The 20,968-nt window shown below is 35.8% G+C and overlaps 1 protein-coding gene across 20 annotated transcripts in view; it reads right to left on the reverse strand.

Moving 5' to 3' along the window:
• Nucleotides 1-20,968, reverse strand: part of GPHN (gephyrin) — a 291,218-nt gene that overhangs the window by 97,168 nt on the left and 173,082 nt on the right. For 13 of the 20 annotated variants that reach the window (XM_068684230.1, XM_068684233.1, XM_068684229.1 and 10 more), the window contains 4 exons: nt 17,170-17,264; nt 12,892-12,958; nt 5,825-6,097; nt 4,436-4,543 (listed from right to left, as the gene is read on the reverse strand). In XM_068684230.1, the coding sequence (XP_068540331.1) occupies nt 4,436-4,543; nt 5,825-6,097; nt 12,892-12,958; nt 17,170-17,264 (543 nt within the window). The remainder of the gene's footprint in view (nt 1-4,435; nt 4,544-5,824; nt 6,098-12,891; nt 12,959-17,169; nt 17,265-20,968) is intronic. The other 7 variants (XM_068684237.1, XM_068684240.1, XM_068684245.1 and 4 more) reach the window with 1 other exon arrangement.

Genomic DNA, 20,968 nt, shown 5'->3' on the forward strand with positions numbered 1-20,968 from the left:
AATATGTCTGGGGGACATGGGAGTAGTGCATAATAAAAGAAAGGAAGAAATGAAGCTCCAGTGACAAGCCAAAAAAACAACTTTAATAATTTCCAGCCAGGATGTCCAGCATTTATTTTATTTATTTATTTTTTGAATTGAGATGCTGCGTCTGAATTCAGGCGTTTCTGAGCATTTTTGCCTAGTAAGGCTTTAGGACAAATAGAAGCCACTGGAAAATACCTCCTTCCAGGATTTCTTGTCACAGGGGCCATCCCAAATTACAGAGGTGTGGAGAAAAAGCAGGGATGGTACTGAAAGAGCAGGAAAATGAAATGGATATGTATTCCCACGAACAGAATGGGATGTTCTTAATGGTCTGCCAGTTTTGCATATTAATTGACATATCAAAGCTGTTACAGTTGGGGAAGTTATAGCATCTTTGAAACCTACTTCAGGAACTTGCTCAGACCTTGGCAACGCTTGAAAGCAGACAAATTGTCTTTCTTCAGTCACGAGACTGATATTACACTAATGTAAAATTTAATGGAATGTTACTGTCTACAAATATGATACTCATGCCCTCATCCTTTTTTGGGCTGTTGTCAAGCAGATGTTCATGTTGTATTCCACGCCTGCATTAGAAATAAGGTATTAAGTCCCAATTTATCTTGCAAATGCCACAAGCTTTAACCCAAGCTTTTAAAACCTGCTGAATCCTCAGAGTCAGTGTTAGGATATTAAGGCAGCTTTGTTGCACTGTTCCTGTGCAGTTAAAATGACCAATCTTAGGGCACACATCACTAAATACTGCTTTTTTATGTCATTTTTCTTCCTCATTCTTCCTTCCATCTGTAAAAAACAACTACATCTAACTTGGCAACCTTGACTTAGAGATACTGAGTTATACCTAGTGGACCGTATTTCACTTAAACCCTCCTCCACACATTAAACTTTCTCATGTTTAAAATTTAGCTGTATGGAAACAGGTTTTGTTCTCAGTGTACCACCAACTGCCTGCTTTCTGCTCTACTGCTGTGTTTCTAGACTGACAGTATTTTTTGCCAATTTCTGTTAGTATATAAAAAATTTCTTCAGAGGATCTCTCAATGCTAAGTAACTCGTATTACAATTTCCACTATGAATTAAGAAGCCAATAGAGTTTCTCTTCACTCTAGAAGATTATTCTGGGGATATTTTCCTCTCCAGAAACAGTACCTAACTGGCCTCTACTTGGAGTATTCTGATTTGCAAATGGGACCTTAGACATGTGGTATAAGTAGAGGAAAGCGGGAACAAGGATATTTAATTCTGGTCAGGCAGAGAATATCGTTTGTATTCAGAGGCACCATCTCCCTTCTATTCTCCTTTTCTCTTGCCATTCCATCTTAAAAATGTTAAAAATGCAAAAGGGCTGAAATCTCTAAATTATATATTGGCAAAGCTCCAGTACTACCTACAAATTTTTATGCTTCCTTTTAAACTCTGTATTTTAGTAAAAAAGAAAAAAATGATAAAGGCATAAACCAAAGAAGATATAATAAAAGAAGAAATAGTTTTAACTCTTCAAATAAGAAACCTTTTCTTTATCCTCCTCTGATAAAAAGCTGCATGCATCTTGATACAGTTGGGTACTGGCCCACTACATCTTTTATACGCTCTACCATCCCTCAATAGAAACACAATATTGCTTTTACAAATGATACCACGATCCAATTCTCCCTGGAGTTTACTCTGGTCACTCTAGAATATTGAGATATTACCTGTTGTCTCATTTCCTTCAGGCATGCAGCTCTTGTTTTTCTTATATCCTTCAATCACTGCTCCTAAAACTTTATCTGGTATCAATTTTTTCAAAATAACATGAAAATAAACCATGACTGAGGCAATTTCAGTCTCCAATGAATTAAACATGGAGTAACAATTTTCAGCTGTGAAAAAATTAAAATTTAGCTAAAACCTAAGCCAGGACACTCAGCAAAGGAAGCTGAAGATAAAGGGAAAATATGATTACAGGGATTTCTTTTCAATGTGGATTATTCCCTAATCACTATCTTTACCAAAAATACAGTTGCCATAAAAAAATCTCAATATAAAGCCTATCTAGAACCTATCTAAATTGCAGCTTGTAAGCTTTCACAGACATAAAATCTCACAGAGATATTTAGGCTGGCTTACAGTTACAAATTTTGTTTCTAAGAGATTCACTTCTCCAGTGTGATAGCAGAATATATTTCATAGCTAGAATCAGTATTAAGATTCTCTTTAAACCACCATAACCTGCTGATTTCAAAGATGGTACTAATATGTACAGTGCATCTACATAAATATACGAAAAATAAAATGCATACATACTGATCATTAAGTGAAAGAGACAACAGAATGTTACTGGTATTTTTATGCACACATATTATGTGAGAAGGGGAATTACTCAGTTTATTCACATTTAGTATTTTTTTCTTTAAAAATAAACTTAGGTAATGTGTATCTCTAGTCCAGACAGCTTTTTGTTAATCTTGTTAAGGAGGTTTGTCAGCCTAAGAGATTTTTTGAGTTTTCTGGAGCCTGAAAATCTGCAATAAGGAAGGGCAGAAGTATCACTGTGCTTTGGGTAATTATTATTACACACTCCGAGCATGTATAATTGTCTCCTATTTTTTTCGATTTGTTTCCCGCTTTTAAACAAATGTAACAGAGGGTAGATGCTTCAAAATTCTAAATGGGGTACAACAGAACTGAAGTTTGGTGAAAATAGTTTCTGTCTACAGCTAGTTGGAATGGAAAAACTGTTGTAACATACCGACAGAAAGAAAGGAATGAGAAATGGTGGACAGAGAAAGGTATCCACCATATGTGTCAGTCATTACTTCTAAAATTTTATCTTTTACCACCTTTTCCACAAATAGTTTCAAATTAGTCTAAATATTTGTGTTCTGAGCTTAGAGAACTACAAGTTAACCAGAAGGGGAAAAAGGAAAAGATATGAGCTCTCCTCTTTTTCCCTGTACTTGAATAAAGATTGGCAGTGCTAGCAAGGTACTAAGAAAATAAGCCGTATATGCTAAATATTGTGATTGTTATACAGAAGTAAAAACATCTTAAAAGCACAGAAAAAGGAAAAAAACTTCTGAAAAACCAGCCACTTCCTGCTCTGTGCATTAAGATCAAATTTGGATTATAACACATGTAAGACTAATTTGCAAAAGGGCACAGAAGCCTGGATGATAGCTTAATAGAACACTTTGGAGAGCTCAAATTCACTATTTTAGTGATACTGAAGAATGCAGTGCCAATACTACTTTAGTAACCTCAGCTGAAAAAAATGAAACTATTGGAATAAATGTGTGTGCATATGTACACATGTATGTGGGTAATATAGCTTTATCATTAGCTGCATCACCTTTAAAGTCTTCAAATTTTCTAAATTTTTCTAATTGACTTTTTAAGAGGCATGGTCATCATGTTTTAAATACAGAGGGATTACACTATTCAATTGGTCGTTTAAATTACTATTTGACTAAAGAGAAAAGAAAGCGCAACCTCTTTCCAACAAAACTAATGACGTTGTCCTAAGAATCTGCACTTAGTTTCTTGGCTGGCACGGAATGAACTGGTCCAACAGCACAAGCTTTTCAAGGCCAACTGCCTTCCTCAGGTTTCTCTAACCTGCAATTATGAATATGGTATGAATTCTTGATGGTACTAGAGCCCATTACTCTATCTTGATTTAAGCTTAGACTAAATCTCTGGGAGATGGAAAATAATGTATAATATTTTATTAGAGCCTGAGTTACCACCTTTGGGTTATAATGTCAGGGTAAAGTCCAACAAAAAGCTAGAGATATGTTAAGTAATTTCTACCACGTACTGAAGTAGTTGCTTATTATTCTCTAAAATTCAGTTATCTATAACAAGAGCTCACTGTATACTGACTCAAGTCTTTTATTCTGTTTTTGAGAAATTCTACTTCTAAATGGAATACAAGAATAAAGGAGAAACTGTAAGTCATGTTCATCAAGACATGAACACCCAGTACCAATGTTGTATTATATTGACAAACAAGCTATTGAAATAAAAAAGCAAAGCAAAGCAAGCCAAAGGGAAAAAGTTACCAGAATTTCATAGCTCTAAAGCAGCAGTTTTAGGAGACTATTTTAATTACATTTGATAATTGAGTATATTAGATGATAAAGTTGATGACTAAACAGAAACAAAGGCTTTATAGCAATGATTATCTCAGCAGCAAAATTATTCAAACTGTCACAATGCATATATTTATCCTGTTTAGCTCTGCATCTTAAGAATATTCTCTGTAGCATGTTCTCTAAAAGACAGCACTGATGCGTACGTGTTAGAATAAAATAAATAACACTGTCTATTCACACAGAAGAATAGGAGGCAGGCTGTGTATTTTTAGCTACTGTTAGTGCAAAAGCCTCTTGGAAGTGCATCTTACCGGTTCTCCTGCACTGCCTGCTGCGTGATGGCAATAACTGATGAGACCAGGAATGGGCTGTTCACCTTTTGCCATGATAACTGCTGAACTGGTGTAGGATGGATGCTTCTAATGCACAACACATAACAGCTATGAATACAGTGACAGGAAAACATGAGGCTATACAAGCAAATGACTGAAAGGGAATGAAGTGAAAACAGGTGTGATGCCGAAATGCCAAGCTCACATGAACACAGACAGTTTAGATCTCAGGTATTTTCTGCCTTTAAAAATTGCACAGATTACTTGTCTTTGCCTATAATAAAATAAATTAACAAATTTAAAATTTGCATTAATAAAAACTGAAACTTGCAAGTGATAATTACCTTAATTCATCCCTGTAAAGACATATGTAATCAGGATTTTCTATAAATGAGGAGATGATCTCCAGCTGCAGCTGTCTTAGAAATGTCAAGATGTATCAGACCTGAATTCACATTTCTGGAGTTGGAATGTTGTTGCTTTGGCTTAGAAGTTGTTTATTAGCATTTTGAGTTACTTAGAATTTCAATTCCCATAAGAGGAAATAAAAGTACAGCTTGTGGAGTAAATATAGAACAACTTAATTTGGAAGAAAAACTTTCCAAAAACATAGGAATACATTGTCTTTCTAGCTGAAAACTGAAGGTATAAAAAATGTAAGTATCTATATATTGCTACAAATTACCTGTTATTTCTTTGGAAAACAGATACAATTTTAACCAGAATAATTTGCAAGTGTGATCTATTTTTTTTCTTTTGTAGTCTCAAATTTATTATTTTGGTTTGAGTAAAGTTGATCTACAATTACTAGTTACAGAGAGGCTGTAAAGAAGATGTCATGGTATTTAATTTGTGGCAGAATTTTACATCTGTTACATAGACATGCACATTGGAATGCAGTGGACTGGATAGCTTATTATTTAACCTGCTACTTAGTTGTACTTTTTATCAATGCTTTCAAAAAACAACACTCTAATTTCAAAACGGAAAATATAGTTTAGAAAATCTTGCTGTAATTCTTTAATTCCTTGCCACTTGCTAAACTTTGCACATTCATGTGTGAATAGTTTGAATCAAAAAAAAAAAAAAAAAAGAAAGCTAAAAATAATCTGTCACACCACAATGGTATCATTAAAATGCATGTTATCATCAAGCTAATGAACAACGCAACTTCCACTGAAACTTGTGATCACCTTCTGAAATAGGATTCATATGTTTTTAGGGGGCTATATTTCTACAAAATGTATCTAAAATACATCTGTTTAAGCATAATGGCATCAGTGTATATTTTTAGCATGCAATGAATGTTGGTGGAAAGTACCTGAGATTGAAACTAAAGGGTCTTCTCTGGAAACAAGCCAGACTCACCTTAGCTGCAATGGCTGCTGCAGTTATATGTGAAGAGGAACTGTCCTCTGTTGATGCAACTCCACTATCCTTCTTCTCTTCCTCCTCTTCCTCACACTGTACTCCTTTGTCTTCTGTCTGCTTGTGAGGGCTGGTGGTTGGAGGAGGAGAAAGAGGAGGTGGTGGTGAAGGTAGATCTTCTAGTTCATCGTGTACCTCCTTTACTTTTACAATGGCATCCCGCAAAAGATCAATGGCGTGAGGTAGGGCTGGCAGTATAAATTGAAAGCATTCCTATGCACAACAAGAAGAGAAATGACTATGAAAAGTTACTGCAGAAGTAAATAGGGATTTTCCAGATTTGCACCCAAGGGATATTTGGGATTTAGATGCATCTTTTCACCTGATCATAAATAAAACCCTAAATGGGTAATTGCAATTGTTCTGAGAGGAAAACAAAGCCAACAACAAAAAACAAAACCAGAAAAACAAAACAAAACAAAAACACAAACCAACCCCCCCCCAGAAAATAGAGCCAGAACTGGGAACTATGAAATATATTTCATCATTTTTTTGTGCAAATATAGTAAGTTGTACAACAGTTAGAGCTACTGTAATTAAGCTAATGTTGGATTAAAACTAAGGAAAATGAGTTAAAATGTTCATGAGTACATAATACAGAAATGAGTTCATAGCAGTTTGCAGAATGCTACAAAAATGCAGAATTAAAAAAACATTAACTTTATCCCTGCAGGGTTATTAGCCTCAAATCATTTCTATTATAATCTTTCACAATTAGAGAATATTTCATAATGGTTTCCATAATTATATGTTTATATAATTTTATATATTTTTTTATTTGTGGACTTATCCTGTAGACTATGACAATGAAAAACTATACTGATGTCATCATAATTTTATATAACTCAAAAAAAATGATCACACATGATCTAACACTCTCCTTACTCTATCATCTTAAAAACAATTATAAACTTTGTTTTATTTTATATGCCTGGAGAGTGCAAAAGCACAGTGTTTTTCTTGTTCCATAATGGGAGTACACATTTCTAGCTACCTCTGATGCTCAAGTATGCTAGTATTTCATTGAATCAAGAATCATTCATGTTGCAAGGAACCTTAAGACACGATGAAAATACTGAATTCAGATGGGTTGCTCCAGGATGCACTCAGTCAACTGTTAAAAAAATTGAAGAACAGAGACTCCACAACCTTTCTGGACAACCTGTTCTAATGCTTAATTATCCTCAGGTGATTTTTCTTTCTTTATCTTTTTATCCATTTGGAATCTCCCCTTCTTCACTTTATGACTCTCATCCTCCTCCCAGGCACCTCAAGCAAAGAGTTTTCTTCATGCAATTTCTGCAGACTGCATATATACATTAAATTACGGGAAAATGATAGCAAGGTCCCAGCAATTAATTGCCATGGCAGTGCAGTTAGGGAACATACAAGTTGACAGAGAAAGCTGACATTATTCTTTCTGTTGCATTTCATTTTTGTTTTTGTCTCAACTATACAGAAGACTTGTCAAATTGTAATCCAAGATTTTAGAGTGTCCAGAAAATAAACAATGCTAAACATTTTGTAAGCAGATATTCTAACAAGTATTTTCAATAAATAAAAATGATTATGCAAACGAACCATCCGTCAGATTATTAGAATTTATATAAGCCACTTTGTAAGTCAAAAACATGACTCACAAACACTCTATTTCCTCAAAGCTTCTACATAAGAACCCATCTTTTAATCACACCTTTAAGAATAATGAAAAGTCAGACTACTTCACAGATTTATGAATTCTATAAACATTCAACTTCTTACTCTGAAGAACTAGAGTGAGCTGGATGAGCATAATATGCTGTATATAATGAATATATATTAAAAATTTATTTGTAAATGTAATAAAGAAATATAACTTCTAATGTAATTGCAAAGCTCAGAGCTATTGAGCCTCCAGAGTATTATTTTTTAAAATGGTTTAAAACATTGAGGTATACAACCATCATTACTTCACTGAAAAAGCAGACCTCAAGCAAATGGTAAACGAGCACAACAATCTGTGAACTGACTAAAAATAATGAAAATGTACATTAATTATTTACTCATTAGCAAGTACGTTCCCCACTCCTACCACTGAAATAAAGCCTTGTTGGCTTAACTCTTGATTAATTGGTTCCCAAGAAATATTCTAAAAGCTCATGCTATTTCTAACACTCATTGTTTTAAGCAATTGTTAGTACAATTATGTAAATTGCCGTAGACCCAATGATTTCAATGAGCATCTGGTAATTTCATACTTTGCCCCTTTTCACAGCATTAAATAGCTTTTTTTAAGGCTAGAATGAAACGAAACAGACTAGAACAACACAAAAATTGAAGTATTCTACAAATGTGGGTTCGGTGGGACATGCTGCACAAGTTCCCTGGAGAACACACAATTGGCATCGCCTGCATCTTCCAGAGCAGCATTGCAAAGAATGCTCCCGATTCTAGCAGGCAACTGAGCCCAGAGCTGCTCTGAAGTCAAGCAGAAATTCCTAGCAACTCTGGTGACTGCAAAGACTTAGGGCTACAGCTACAAATGATGAATTTAGAACACTGACAAATTTGGCTGCTTTGGATGACAAGGCTTTTTCCTTGCTGTTGTGCTATGCTAGCCTTATGTAAAATCAAGAGCCTACCAAAATGTTTCGTTTAATTAGCTACTAGAAGTATAGGTAGGAATGGTAATGTTAATATGACCAGTGCAGACTTCTTGAGTGTTTTCTTTTTTATGAGACAGAGGAGAGTTCAGTAGTCAGAAATGACTTGACTTATTTACAAGATTAAAACCTGCATCGACAATTTAAAATTTGACTCCCTGATTTTGTTCCACCTTTGTCATTTCCAGTAACATATAGTTTGAGTTGGACAGTCCCTTATGATTTCTTTCCTTTGTAAGGCTTAGACTCCTTCTAAGTTTTTATGCAGATGTTCTGATCAAACCTAAGCTTCAACTGAGGTTACTGCAGTGGCCTTCTTCCTTCTACTTCAATTACAATATTGGTTTTGACCTAAGGAGACCCGCCTATCCTTTTATTAAGTGAAATCTGCACTAGTCACTCATAAAAAGAGAGAAATTTATACAGCAAGAGGGAATGAGTTTTACACATTCAGATCAGATTGCTCTGGTCTTCAACTCTTTCCATTTTAATGGAAACTAATACTGCATTGTGTCCATTTTTGAGATGGATATTTACACTGCTGTCTTTTTCTATTAATATTTAGTACTGTATTAATGAAATACGTATAGTGATGCAACTTCACAGCTTTATATAAGCTTCTTACATAATTATATTAATATGACGGAAAGGAAATTTGCAAGCAAGAAAAGAGAAACGAGACAAATACCTGGTAACAACCTGTCCTATTTGGTTCCTGCGATCCAGTCTGTTATAGAACCATTTTCTATACTATACATCTTAAAAATCCTTTCTGAAACCTCCTATTTTTAAGATGTTTTATATTAAAATAAATTGTGACAGAAGAGATTATCATCATGACAGGAACAAACAAATCATCAGTTTATAAAAATCTTGCTTACATAACAAAATCATACAGCATTTTTTTCCTCCAGCAGAATTACCTCTTTTATTAACTACTTATGTATTGAACTACTGCTAAAATACTTATTAATGTATTTCATTCCTTTTCCTCCTTCTCGTTTTACAATTTACCTATCTTTACAGTCTGAGTGCTTCAGGACACAAAATGACATTTTGTTCTCTACCTAGCATGTTAGGAGTCTACTGAGCACTACAGGAATCAGAGATTGCAGGCTATTTTACCTCTTTCACAATTCAATAAAAGATGGACAGACTTCTAAAAAAAAGCATATACTTACCAGTGCACCAGTTCTCTAAGATGTGGGATTCATAGCTATGTTCATAGATATGTCTTCTGACTAATCACTGGAAGACTTTCAAGTAGCTATACTCCTACCCTACAATCCTCCATGCTTGGTACATGTTTTGAAGGCAGTTTAAGGTTTTTGGTTGTTTGTTAATTTGTTTTTTCAATTATAGAATCTCATTAGATTTCCTAAGAAGACTCTAAGGAACCATAGAATCAAAGAAGGATTACTGAGTTCCTAAACGGAAACTTGTAGACAATGTATCTGAAAACCTGTAATGTCTGCTTGAGATAACAGTATTTCCTCTTCAACTTTCAGGTGAGAGACCCTATAAACATCCTTTATATTTCTCTAGACAAAAGTCTCTCAAGCAACAGCAACTTCAGGGCTGTGCTGCCAAACAGCACATCAGTACCGTGTTCCCTCTGTGACTGGGCAGTGAATGGTTCAGAAGACACTGATAAACTACCTGGTATGCATTTGTTAGATGCCAGAGGTGAAGACATTTTTCAACAAGGTCACTGATGTATACTGAGCCCTGAAGAATGATTCTCATGATTGATTCTCGTGACTGACAGGGGAATCTACCTTAGCACATCTGTATTGGGCTGTATAGCTCACTATCCAGCTTAGCAGGGTGTATATGGAGAAGGCTGTCTTTCTGGATCTATCAGCCAACTATGCAAACAGAAAGACCACTGGAAAAATTAAGCCTTAATAACACAATAAGAGATTATTTGATTTTTATTTGATATTATTTATATTTATTTTATTTGAAGATTATTTGACCACTAAGATGATCATCACCACAACAGTGAGAATTATTTCCTTCAGGAAAAGCAAGTCTGAAGCTGAGCTGCTAAACTTGAGAAGATGGTTTGGCAATAAGCATCATAAACATACATGCTGACACATATCATGAAAGTATTAGGCCAGCCTTCATTGTTGTGGGGCTGAGTGAAATTTAGGCATGGAATCAGGTTTTATTTTAACTGAATTCTCTCTTAGAGAAGAAAGATTGCTGCTACCAAGACTGATACAATTCTGACTTTCCGATAACAGCCTTGAAAAGCTTTTGGAAAGTTGGAGAATGGTTACAGATGGGGAACTGTTGTTTAACTGTATTTTTTGCAATGGGTTATGCAGGAACAGATGCATGATAAACTGAAAGCACTTCAAATGCTCTGCTGTGTCAGATATGGTCTATACATTACCCCCCACCTCTGATCTCCAGCTGGGCACCATGGCTGTATCTTGACAGTATGTTTATTGACCCCCTACATTCCCTGATTTCCTATATCACAAAGTACCTAATACAGTATCTGGACATTCACCCTTAACTCTAGTTACTCTCCTTCAGGATGACTAGCACAATGACTGCCAGCACCTTGATGAAGATCTCCAACAAACAGCAGATTTTTGCACTGACACAAGCCTTTGCTCAATATGAAGCATAAATATTTCCAGTTAGACAACTGTTTGGCAATGAATAAATGGGCAGCAGGAAAATCAAGAGATATGAATGAGTTGTATTGAATAGCTGAGATGGCAGTGGCTAGAATTTTCATTCTGTACTTGAACTTACTGATATAAATTCTTTATTCCTTTCAAAAGCAAAATAAACTTCCACCCTTTTTTCTACTCTTGCCATTCTTTTCTCCTTCACACTAAAACAAACTTACTGTAGTACCTTAATCCTCTCGGGCACAGGGAAATGTTTTACAATTCCGAGTGACAAGAAATATTCTTATTTTCTAACATAGCAAAGCTGAATGACAGTAATCCTAGAAAAGTGGCTTGGAGGGCAGAATGACACAGATGCTGGCTAGTGTTGGCAACCAAGCATCTGAAAGACTTATAGGTTTAATGGATAAAAGAGAGATAGCCTCTTCCCTGAAGAAGAGAAGAAAGCACTTAAATGAGGAGATGGTACTGTTGGACTTGATGATCCTTATGGGTCCCTTCCAACTTGGGATATTCTATGATTCATGCATACAGATCACAGATCCTTTGTGCAACTACACACATGTAAGACAGTGGTGTGATGCTGATGGTTAAATTGCAGAGCCACTGCCACAGAACGCCATGTGAGGGTGGCACACCTGGCATGAGCTGTCTGTTAACTACATTTAAACTGGGATTAGACAATCCGAGGGCATAAGCAAAGAAGCTGTACAACTGAGAAACCAGTGTTCACAGGGAATTTTATCAAATGATTAGCTTTACCTTGAAGTCTTTTAAGGTATGTACTTCATAAAATTCCATACACTAAGAATACAGGTAAACAGGGGTGACAGGTCCTTTGCATGCACTGGAAAAGATAAAATCTTTCCCATTTCAAACGATAGTACATACGTATACCAGGCACAAGTTTGAGTAGGTAATCCTTCAGACACAGACAAAGAAACATAAGATGAAGTTGATATTGTCTGCTCTGATTTGTCACCTGCACGTTTTTCTAACTTTTTCTGATTTGTTATAGTAATGCTTTTTCAATAGCAATATAAAAGAATAGCACCAATAAATAGTCATAGGTCTGTAAAGCAAAGGAGGAATCTCAGATTATAACACATATGTATACGATTAATACCAAGCAGTCAAAAAGTAAGCATGAACAAAAAAATAAAGCCTAACTTCTCTGTCCAAACTGAACAAAACATAGGAAGAAACCAACTGTGAAGGGTGTAAAGTCTGACACACATATCCAAAACATTAAATAATCCTCATACACTTAAAAATGATGTTCCTTTTTTTCCCTTCTTGCTGACCAAAATTGGGAATGTTCTTTTTACTCCAGCAAGTTCTACCATACACTAGGCCTTTTTCTTACTTCTGTGCAAAAAAGAATGCTCTCTTGGAAGCTGTAGAAAACACAGGGATCAGGAATAGGCTGACTAGAAAAGAAGGAGGAAGCGTAAAAGAACATTAAACTATTCATTACAACTGCCTGCTACAGTGAAGTACTCTCTTGTACTAAAAGTAATTCTGTCCTGGTCGCACAGTACTTTCAATTAGATCAGTACTGTGTTGTCCCTGACCAAGAGAGATGGTGTGTTAGTGAATACGCATTTCAGTTAACTTCTGTAAAACTAAAGTAGGTACTTTCTACCATTCAGAACAATGAGAGGTACTTATCATCAGTCCTCAGTAGCAGAGCAGTAAGAACAGTTCTTACCTGTGACCCTTTCTTGCTACCTGGCAGATTAATTATGAGAGTTTTCCCTCTGATTCCACACACAGGTCTGAAAAGAAAGAAACCCAGAGTGAATTTTTTTGCATGGGAATTTCTCCACTGTAGAAAGAAGAAGAAAATATTTAACATAAATTTTATTATTTACCAGAATTTGTCAAATCAATTTTTAACATCTAAAAATATTTGCTGATTATGTTCTCATGAAACAGCTCAGGAGAAGCTGAAGAAGCAGACAAGACTTACAAATTCTAACATTTAAATGATAGTGTAAACACCAGAGAGATTTCCATCCTTTTTCTTTTTTTTTTTTTTTTGTTCTGTGTATCTCCCTTAATTTTATTGTTTACTTGCACCGAATACATTCTTTGATATAGTCACTATTTACTCAAACTTGGGGTTCCTTTGTAACATAATTATGGTATCAGACACTATTTCACTTGATAGGTAAAAAACACTAAGTCATGCTAATATGCTGGCTGCATTAATTCAAATGCCTTTTTTGTTTTCTTTTTTTTTTTCTTTTTTTTTCTTTTTTTTTTCTTTTTAAGATACCACATAAGAAAAGCACGGAAGGAAGTAATTCTCAACTGAAAATTGCACTTATGCAATTCAAATCTAATTCTTCCCAAGACTCTGTCCTAACTTCAGAAAAAAAAATAAAAAAATAAAAAAGCTATCAAAAATGAAGATTTTGTTTTACTTTGTGTCTTTAGGGATTTTCTTTGGTCTTGATGCAGGGCTGAACTTAAACAATCAAGGGCTGAATGGGGTTTTTCTTATCCTTTCTATCATTTAGTGTTTGCCTGTTCTTTTTTTTAGCTACTTTTTTTTTTTTTTCCAAAAACCAAAACAATACATAAATGACCCAGATTTTGTCTGGAGGAAGAGCAGAGCACATCTTGCTTTTCTCCACTGTTTACCAAACTAGTGGTGAAAAAAACATGGCTAGGATATAAAGCTAAGAAAAAATGGAAGGACAAAACCAAACAACAAAGATACAGAAGCTATGTTGAGAGAAACTGTGTTGTTACACAGTTACAGTCTCTTCATCTAAAACCATGAGCGATAATTGAAGACAGAAGAGAAAAAAAAAATAGAGCATTACCAAAATCTCAGAGCAGCCAATTTCCCTGGATTTCTTCTTATACAAATAATTCCTAGTGATTATTATCATTTATTGGTAGCATGGCATTTTCTAGCAGGATAGCAAGGATTCTAGAGACAGCTGTCGTAACGCTTACAATTAAAGAGCACAGAGACGATTTTTCTGCCACAAAATGAACCTCTGGTATCATAGTCAAACCAACCTGAAGAGAAGTCTTATTTTCAACTGTCAGCTTGAATATTGCCTGACTCCAAGCCTCTGTTCCCCTGTACATGCTTCTTACACATTATACACCCTAAGTTAAGAAAGAATTCCAGGTCACTGACTGTAACTCTACCGCAAAACAAAGATGAGGAACTCGAGTTAAAAAAAAGTGCTCATTTACATTTGTTGCAGTAGTCAAACTACACTTTATGACAGACTCAAAATAAAGGAAACAGGAAATATCCACTGAGGAATTATAGTGATGTCTAATGGCTTAAGACAGAAATGGGTTTGCCAATGGTTTCTCACAACAGCATGCAAAAGTAAGTAAAAATACTTAAGAACTGCATGGCTTGCAAAAAATAGTGTGTGGGCAACAACACAGAAACACACCAAGGGTGTGTACGTTCTTGGTAATGTGAGAGATAAATTAATAATCTTCCTCAAAATGGGGAACAACTGAGAGAGATGCTGTGGATCCCGTTATCCTCAGCCCGATGGTGCATTGGACAGAAATCATATGAAAATTCTGAGAAGTCTGACAAAAAAAGAGTATGTATAGAAGCAAAGGACCTGCAGGAAAAACAAGATGAGGGAGAAAGACAGAAAAAATGAATGTGGGAAGAAAATACAGATCGAATGCAGAGATAGAAGAGAGGAACATGATCTCTTTGGGGAAAAAAAAATAATAAATAAAAACAAAAACAACACATCTCACTGGAAAGAAGTTTTGATGGGAAAGGGGTACTGAGGCTTTTTAAAGACTGCAACGGCACAGAGAGTTGACTTGCATAAGAAATCATGTGAAGAGATTAACTCTAGGACAAGAACAGTTGGCAGGTCACAGAGAAAGAGGAAACACTGAAAGACCTATGACCCTCCAAGATACTCCCTGACGGAACTCGGGTCAGAATTCCAGTTATAAATCTCAGAGACTCTTCATTTGTCAGTAAGTATCTGTGAATCAAATCTGCACAATAACCCAGCACTTTCTACCACCTTCTAAAGCTGGTCCACAGTCAGGAAAAACAGACTATACCTTATAAAAATTGCTGCAAGTTCAAGTGAAAAAATTCAGTATGATTGATCTAACATTTCCCAAACTGCAGGTGATTTACAGAAGTGTCAGCTTAATGTTGCATAGTAAAGTTCTGCCTTCTTTTTTTTTTTTTTTTTTTTTTTTTTTCTTTTTTTTTGGAGTAAATTATATGCAGGAGTATCCATAGGAACTTAATTTCAAAGTTAAGTCAATGAGAGCTAAGCTGGAGACAAGAGACCAAGAGACGCTTAAAGCTAAACACTCTGAAAAATTAAGATTTAAATTTCTCAAACTGTGTGTCCTAAATTAGTGTATGTTTTTGACCACTCTTAATATGTAGCTTAGTTCATATTGTAAAAGGGGGATAACAAAACTACCTCAATTTGCAGAATTTCCTAAGAAAATATAACAATTTGCAACTAATTTATGTCTTAAGAGTAAAAAAATGATATAATAAAAATCCCAGAGGAAGTGAGTCTGCATTCAGAGAAGATCCTGAATAAAGAGTACCCGAAATGATACAGGACTACACAGAGGACAACCACAACAAAAACTGAATGTCCCCCCTTCCATCTTGAACAAGTGCAGAGGAATTCTATAAAGAACTTAATCCCAGGACACGTTCATTCCTGCAGAATAAAGATTGCACAAGAAACCATCATGCTGTATTTTTTTTTAATTTTTTATGTACTTTATGCTCTGAATATTATACAAATACTAACCCTTTGCATGCTGATTACATATATGCCTGAAGTAAAGGTTTTCACTGGGAAATTTTTAAGACCTAGTATGACTGCATGAAGTCCATTTGTAAAACATTTTCACTATAAATACACAGAGATGTTATGCCCTGTAATGGTTGTCAATGACTAATGAAAGTGGCTGTACAGGTTAAGGAATATTTTCTTGCTCTATCTATAGAAAAATCAGGTTGCTGTCCAGCATTCTGGAAAACATTTCAGCCATTCTGATCACACCATATCCTAAACCAAAGTTGGTTATTCAGACACAGAAGTTTTGAAATACTTTGTTGAACTACTAAAACTCAAATGTAAATGTCCTTTAAAAATCCAAGTATCTGAATACAAAATCTCAAACAAATTTGAAGTTCCTGCTTTATTTATAATTTTATAACATAATTATTGTTATACCCTCATTATGCAATGAGAAAACAAAAACTGTAACAGCCATTGCCTTTTAGTTACCTTGAAATGACATAATCACAGACTGACTTATGAATTGCATTGATATTACTAAATCTATCATAGATAAGCGATGCACATTTCTGAAGATCTTGAAGGAATACAATTAAAAATTAACTCCAGAAGGAAATACAGGATGACAAGAGGTGTCACTGATAAGCAAGAAACACCAACAGGGAAAGTATCAGTTGGTAACTATTTAACAGGAAATATCAAAATTTAGGAGTTAATGTACTAGATCTGAAAGCATGTGAAAAAATACCTTTTCACTTATTCAGAGGGCTTTTGCTAGTACTGGAATAAAAGCAATAACACAACAATACGTATCTATTTATCAATCTTTTTATTTCCCATTTTTTTTTGCTAAACAAGCATTTTAGCAGTTGGTGAACAACATACAGAAGAGTTCTTCAGTCACCACTGAAATGTCACAGCTCTAGGGTGAAAAGACAGCTACTTAACAGAATGCATCGATATTACCAATAGCCTGGCAAAGAAAATACAGGAAATACAGTGCCTAATGGAGACTACAAAGGGAACAAAATGAGAGAATGCAATTACTGTTCTTGGAATTTGGTCACTTCTCTGAAGTTAAGACTTATAGTCTTGATAACACTGGCAATCTTCAGTTATTTCATTATAGTCATTCCCCTACCTTGCATATTTCTAAGGAAATAGCTCACTTCATATTCTGAAGGAAATATTCTTACCTAGAGAGCATGCCCAGAGGAGTTACATTAAGTGATCCCATCAGCATTGCCAGGGCCATCCCTGGGGCTTCTCGCTCTATTACTTCTTTAGTGGCCTGTAATCAAAGATTAAATAGCAAAGTGAGTGAAAAGCAACAAGGACTAGAAAAGTATGAAACAAGCTGAAATTCGAGTAAGAAAATCTTTTTTGTTTGTTTCAGAACCAAAATACGTCCTTGCTAAACTCTCAGCACTGGAATATGTTGAAGAATTTTCCCTTGGTTGTGGAAAATAAGGAAAGGCAAGGAGGTAGGAAGAAGCACTGTTAGCTGTATTTATTGTAAAGACTCCTACAGAAAATTTTAGAAGTCAGGATCCTATATATGTAGGAAAAACAAACCGACACCACATAAATAACGACTCCCTCTAACAGAAAGGAAGGAATGTTTGGGAATAAGCAAAAAGAAGACTGCACGTAATGGTCTGCTCTTCCTCCTCAATCTCATTCACATTTTCCAGTTGAGATTTTCGCAGGCACAAGAAGGGTGAATTGGTCTGTGCAGAAGACAGAAAAAAAAAATGCCAAGGGAAGCCCATGTAGCAGGCAGGCAGGAAAATAGTAAAATGGTAATGATAACAGCCAGAGGCTGAGGCCTTCCCTTTTGATCATGTTGGCAAAACAGCGATTCCAAACAGGCTGGTGGCTTCTAGCCAAGCGGTCCCTATGCAGTGGGCATCTAGAAGCCTGGAAGCATAGTCTGAAAATGCTTGTCTTTTTAGTCCTTTACCCAGACAAGGTTATCAGTTGGCAAATGATTTTCCCGGGATTTTCAAAAACTTCTGTCCTTCCTTCCTAACAGAGATTTTCATAAATGCCCAATCAGCTCTAGTCTCCCAATCTCCAACTTTAGTTAGGACCTAACACCTTCAAGGAAGGTTACAATCCTAACCGCTCTCCAATTCTCTCGCAGGGGTTGCTTTTCAGTGCACCACCTTGGTTCATGTTCTGAATCAAGATTCTACATTATTTGGCACAACTGAAATGTTAGCAATGCTCACAAAACTGTGAAATCTGTTGTAAAACATCCAGCCAAACTACTATCTTTTGATAGCACAGCTATCAAAATCGAAATAGAAAATCAAATCTTAAATGTAAAGACACACTGAATAAGCTAAATTTTCTTGGCAGTTTGATACAGTAAAGGAATATAATAGAAAACCAGACAAATAATTTTGTGGGAAAGATTAAATTACAAATCAGATCTTTGTACTTTTATAAACTCCAAGTTTACAAATAGAAAAACCATGTCACAGAGAAGGAAAATGACAGAGATAACGCAGTGATATCCCTACTTGAAGGATCCAGGAGTCCAAGACTAGCTATACAGAGAGAACACTTCACAGAAAGCAGTAAACAAAACAGAAACCAAACCAAACCAAACCAAACCAGTACAGGTATTCCACCAGCTGTATTCTCAAACATTGCCACTAACATTTAATATGTTTTAGAGGAATATGTCAGCGTCAGAAGACATCAGACACAACTACCTCAAGTAAACCATCAAGTCTTTTATCACTAAGCAAACCTGGTATGTCTTCAGTTGTGGGAAGCAAGAACTTTGGTTTATATAAAACCAAACAATTTTAATTCAGTAGCTAACACCACAGTCTCTTATTTCCAGCATATCATGTTGGTTTTAGTATCTGCCACCCTGTACTCAGAACCAGAAAAGGCATATATATACAACCTGGTGTCAGTATTTCTACAAAAGGGAAAAGAGAATAAGCAGACGAGAAATTATATAGACAAAAGTTAAACCTCTGCATTGAGAGAGAATGCCAAAAGACACCTGCTGAGGTATCAAATTATCAATTGCACATTAAAAATTCTGAAGAGAAATGCACTGCAGTGGTGTAGGGACACTTTGCTGACAATGAAAAAGTTGATGAAACATGGAAGTCTCTGTGTGTGCATACACAGTAAGTATATATCAATGCCTTTTATTTTCAGCTAATGCCATGCTTCAAAGCTATTCAAAACTCGTTTTAAATATAAAGTGCATTTTGAGATTTCTTTTTTGCCCTTGAGCACAGTGACACTTTGAAGATATCATTAGTTAAAATTCTAAACAGGCTTCAAAGGTAGTAGAAGATGCAAAAGAATTGCACAAACAATGATCCTGCAGCTCCGGGAGTCCTTCAATGAAATTCTAGTCCATTCTCTAACTTCACAAGAAAAATGACCTTCACAAAATGTCACTGCTAGCAGGCAATGTGATTATTAAAAATGTATAAACTGAGCAACAGCAAAATCTGAAAGGGCAGAAAGTCCAAGCAGCAGCCCTCAACATAAGTTTCTAAAAATACTTGTTTCAAAATATACATGCTTGTATTCATTCCTGCGGGCAGCCTTCTACAGACAGGGAATGCTTCCTGTAGTCTATGGGCGGATGCAGCCAAAATGGCTGCATCTAAGTAAACATCTTTTACAGCAACATCTGACCTTGAAATCAAGCACTGGAGAGCCCACTTTTTGGATGTCCTTAAATAACACGACTTAAAATGTCTGATGTACAGGAGCTGGAATCACCATCACACTGGGAAGCCCACTCTGGCTATACTTACGGGCATGAAGGAAATTAAGGGTGCTGCAGCGATGTGCAGATACTTTGTGCCTCTCCGTAAGAAATAGTGGTTCCACCTAACAGTGCAGCGAAGTGCTGCTGGGCAGGCTTTCTAATGCTTCTTCCAGGACTGATGGAAGGGTGGAAGAGAGATGCCAAAAGGCTGTGTTCTTCTGTGTCCTGCCTGGGAGCTAAATGCCCAGCACTGGCATCCGCACACAGCATTCTTCACACACATCCTTCACGCTTTACCAATACTTGAGCAAGACTGAGTTAAGATTGTCAAACTTTGCTTTATGAGCAATTTTAGATGCCTTCAATGACAGTTATGAAAAAAATCATCAACTAAGTACCTAGCTTATTGAAGCCAACCCCTAATAGCACAGCTCAGTTTTCTTTACTCACTTAGGATTAGAGGATACTGGGGTTTTGGTCGACTGTGCAAGAGGGAGAAATGTACTGAGCGTATTACCAGAAAAACTAGTACGCACATTACAGTGACAGACAAAACTGAAGAATTCTAATATAGAAGTAGTCAAGATATTTTCAGAGTGCGACAGACTTACCAATAGATATGACTTCATTTCAAGTCATTATATCTGATATTTTTCAGTTTTAAGACATGCCAAAATTTCATGACCGCTGGCATCAACCTTACGGCTTTTCCCTGTTTGAGATGAAACTCAGAAACCTGCAGAGAAATGCCGCCTGGAGCCACAGAACTGGCAGTTCACAGAGTACAGTGAGGGCAGGTGAATGCGATGAGTGGGCTGGAAATAAGACTGCACAAGGTGGCTTGGACAGACAATAAATGAGGGGAAACCTCAGGAAAAGTAAAAAGGAAGACAGGATATGATACAAGTGCCAGGCTATCTGGGGACCAGGGAGAGAGAAAATGGAAATTGAAGCAATAAAATGGTAGCTTCTAATCCAGAGAGAAACAGAGGCTAACAATTAAAAAAATATTTTGAAATACTACTATTCAGGATTTAATAACAATGTCTACGAGACAGTTTCTTTTATATTTCATTGGTACATGAATAAACGCAATTTATTGTAAAACATATTTTTGATAGTATTCAAAGTGCCTTTTTACTGGAGTTAGGGCATTATGTTCCCAATCCAGTGGATATATTTTTAGATGTCTCTGACGTAGCTGTGGTTGCTTAACAGATGGCTCGCTGCCAATTGGTTTC

The sequence above is a fragment of the Anas acuta genome, chromosome 5 (genome assembly GCF_963932015.1).
Source record: "Anas acuta chromosome 5, bAnaAcu1.1, whole genome shotgun sequence".
NCBI lineage: Eukaryota > Metazoa > Chordata > Aves > Anseriformes > Anatidae > Anas > Anas acuta.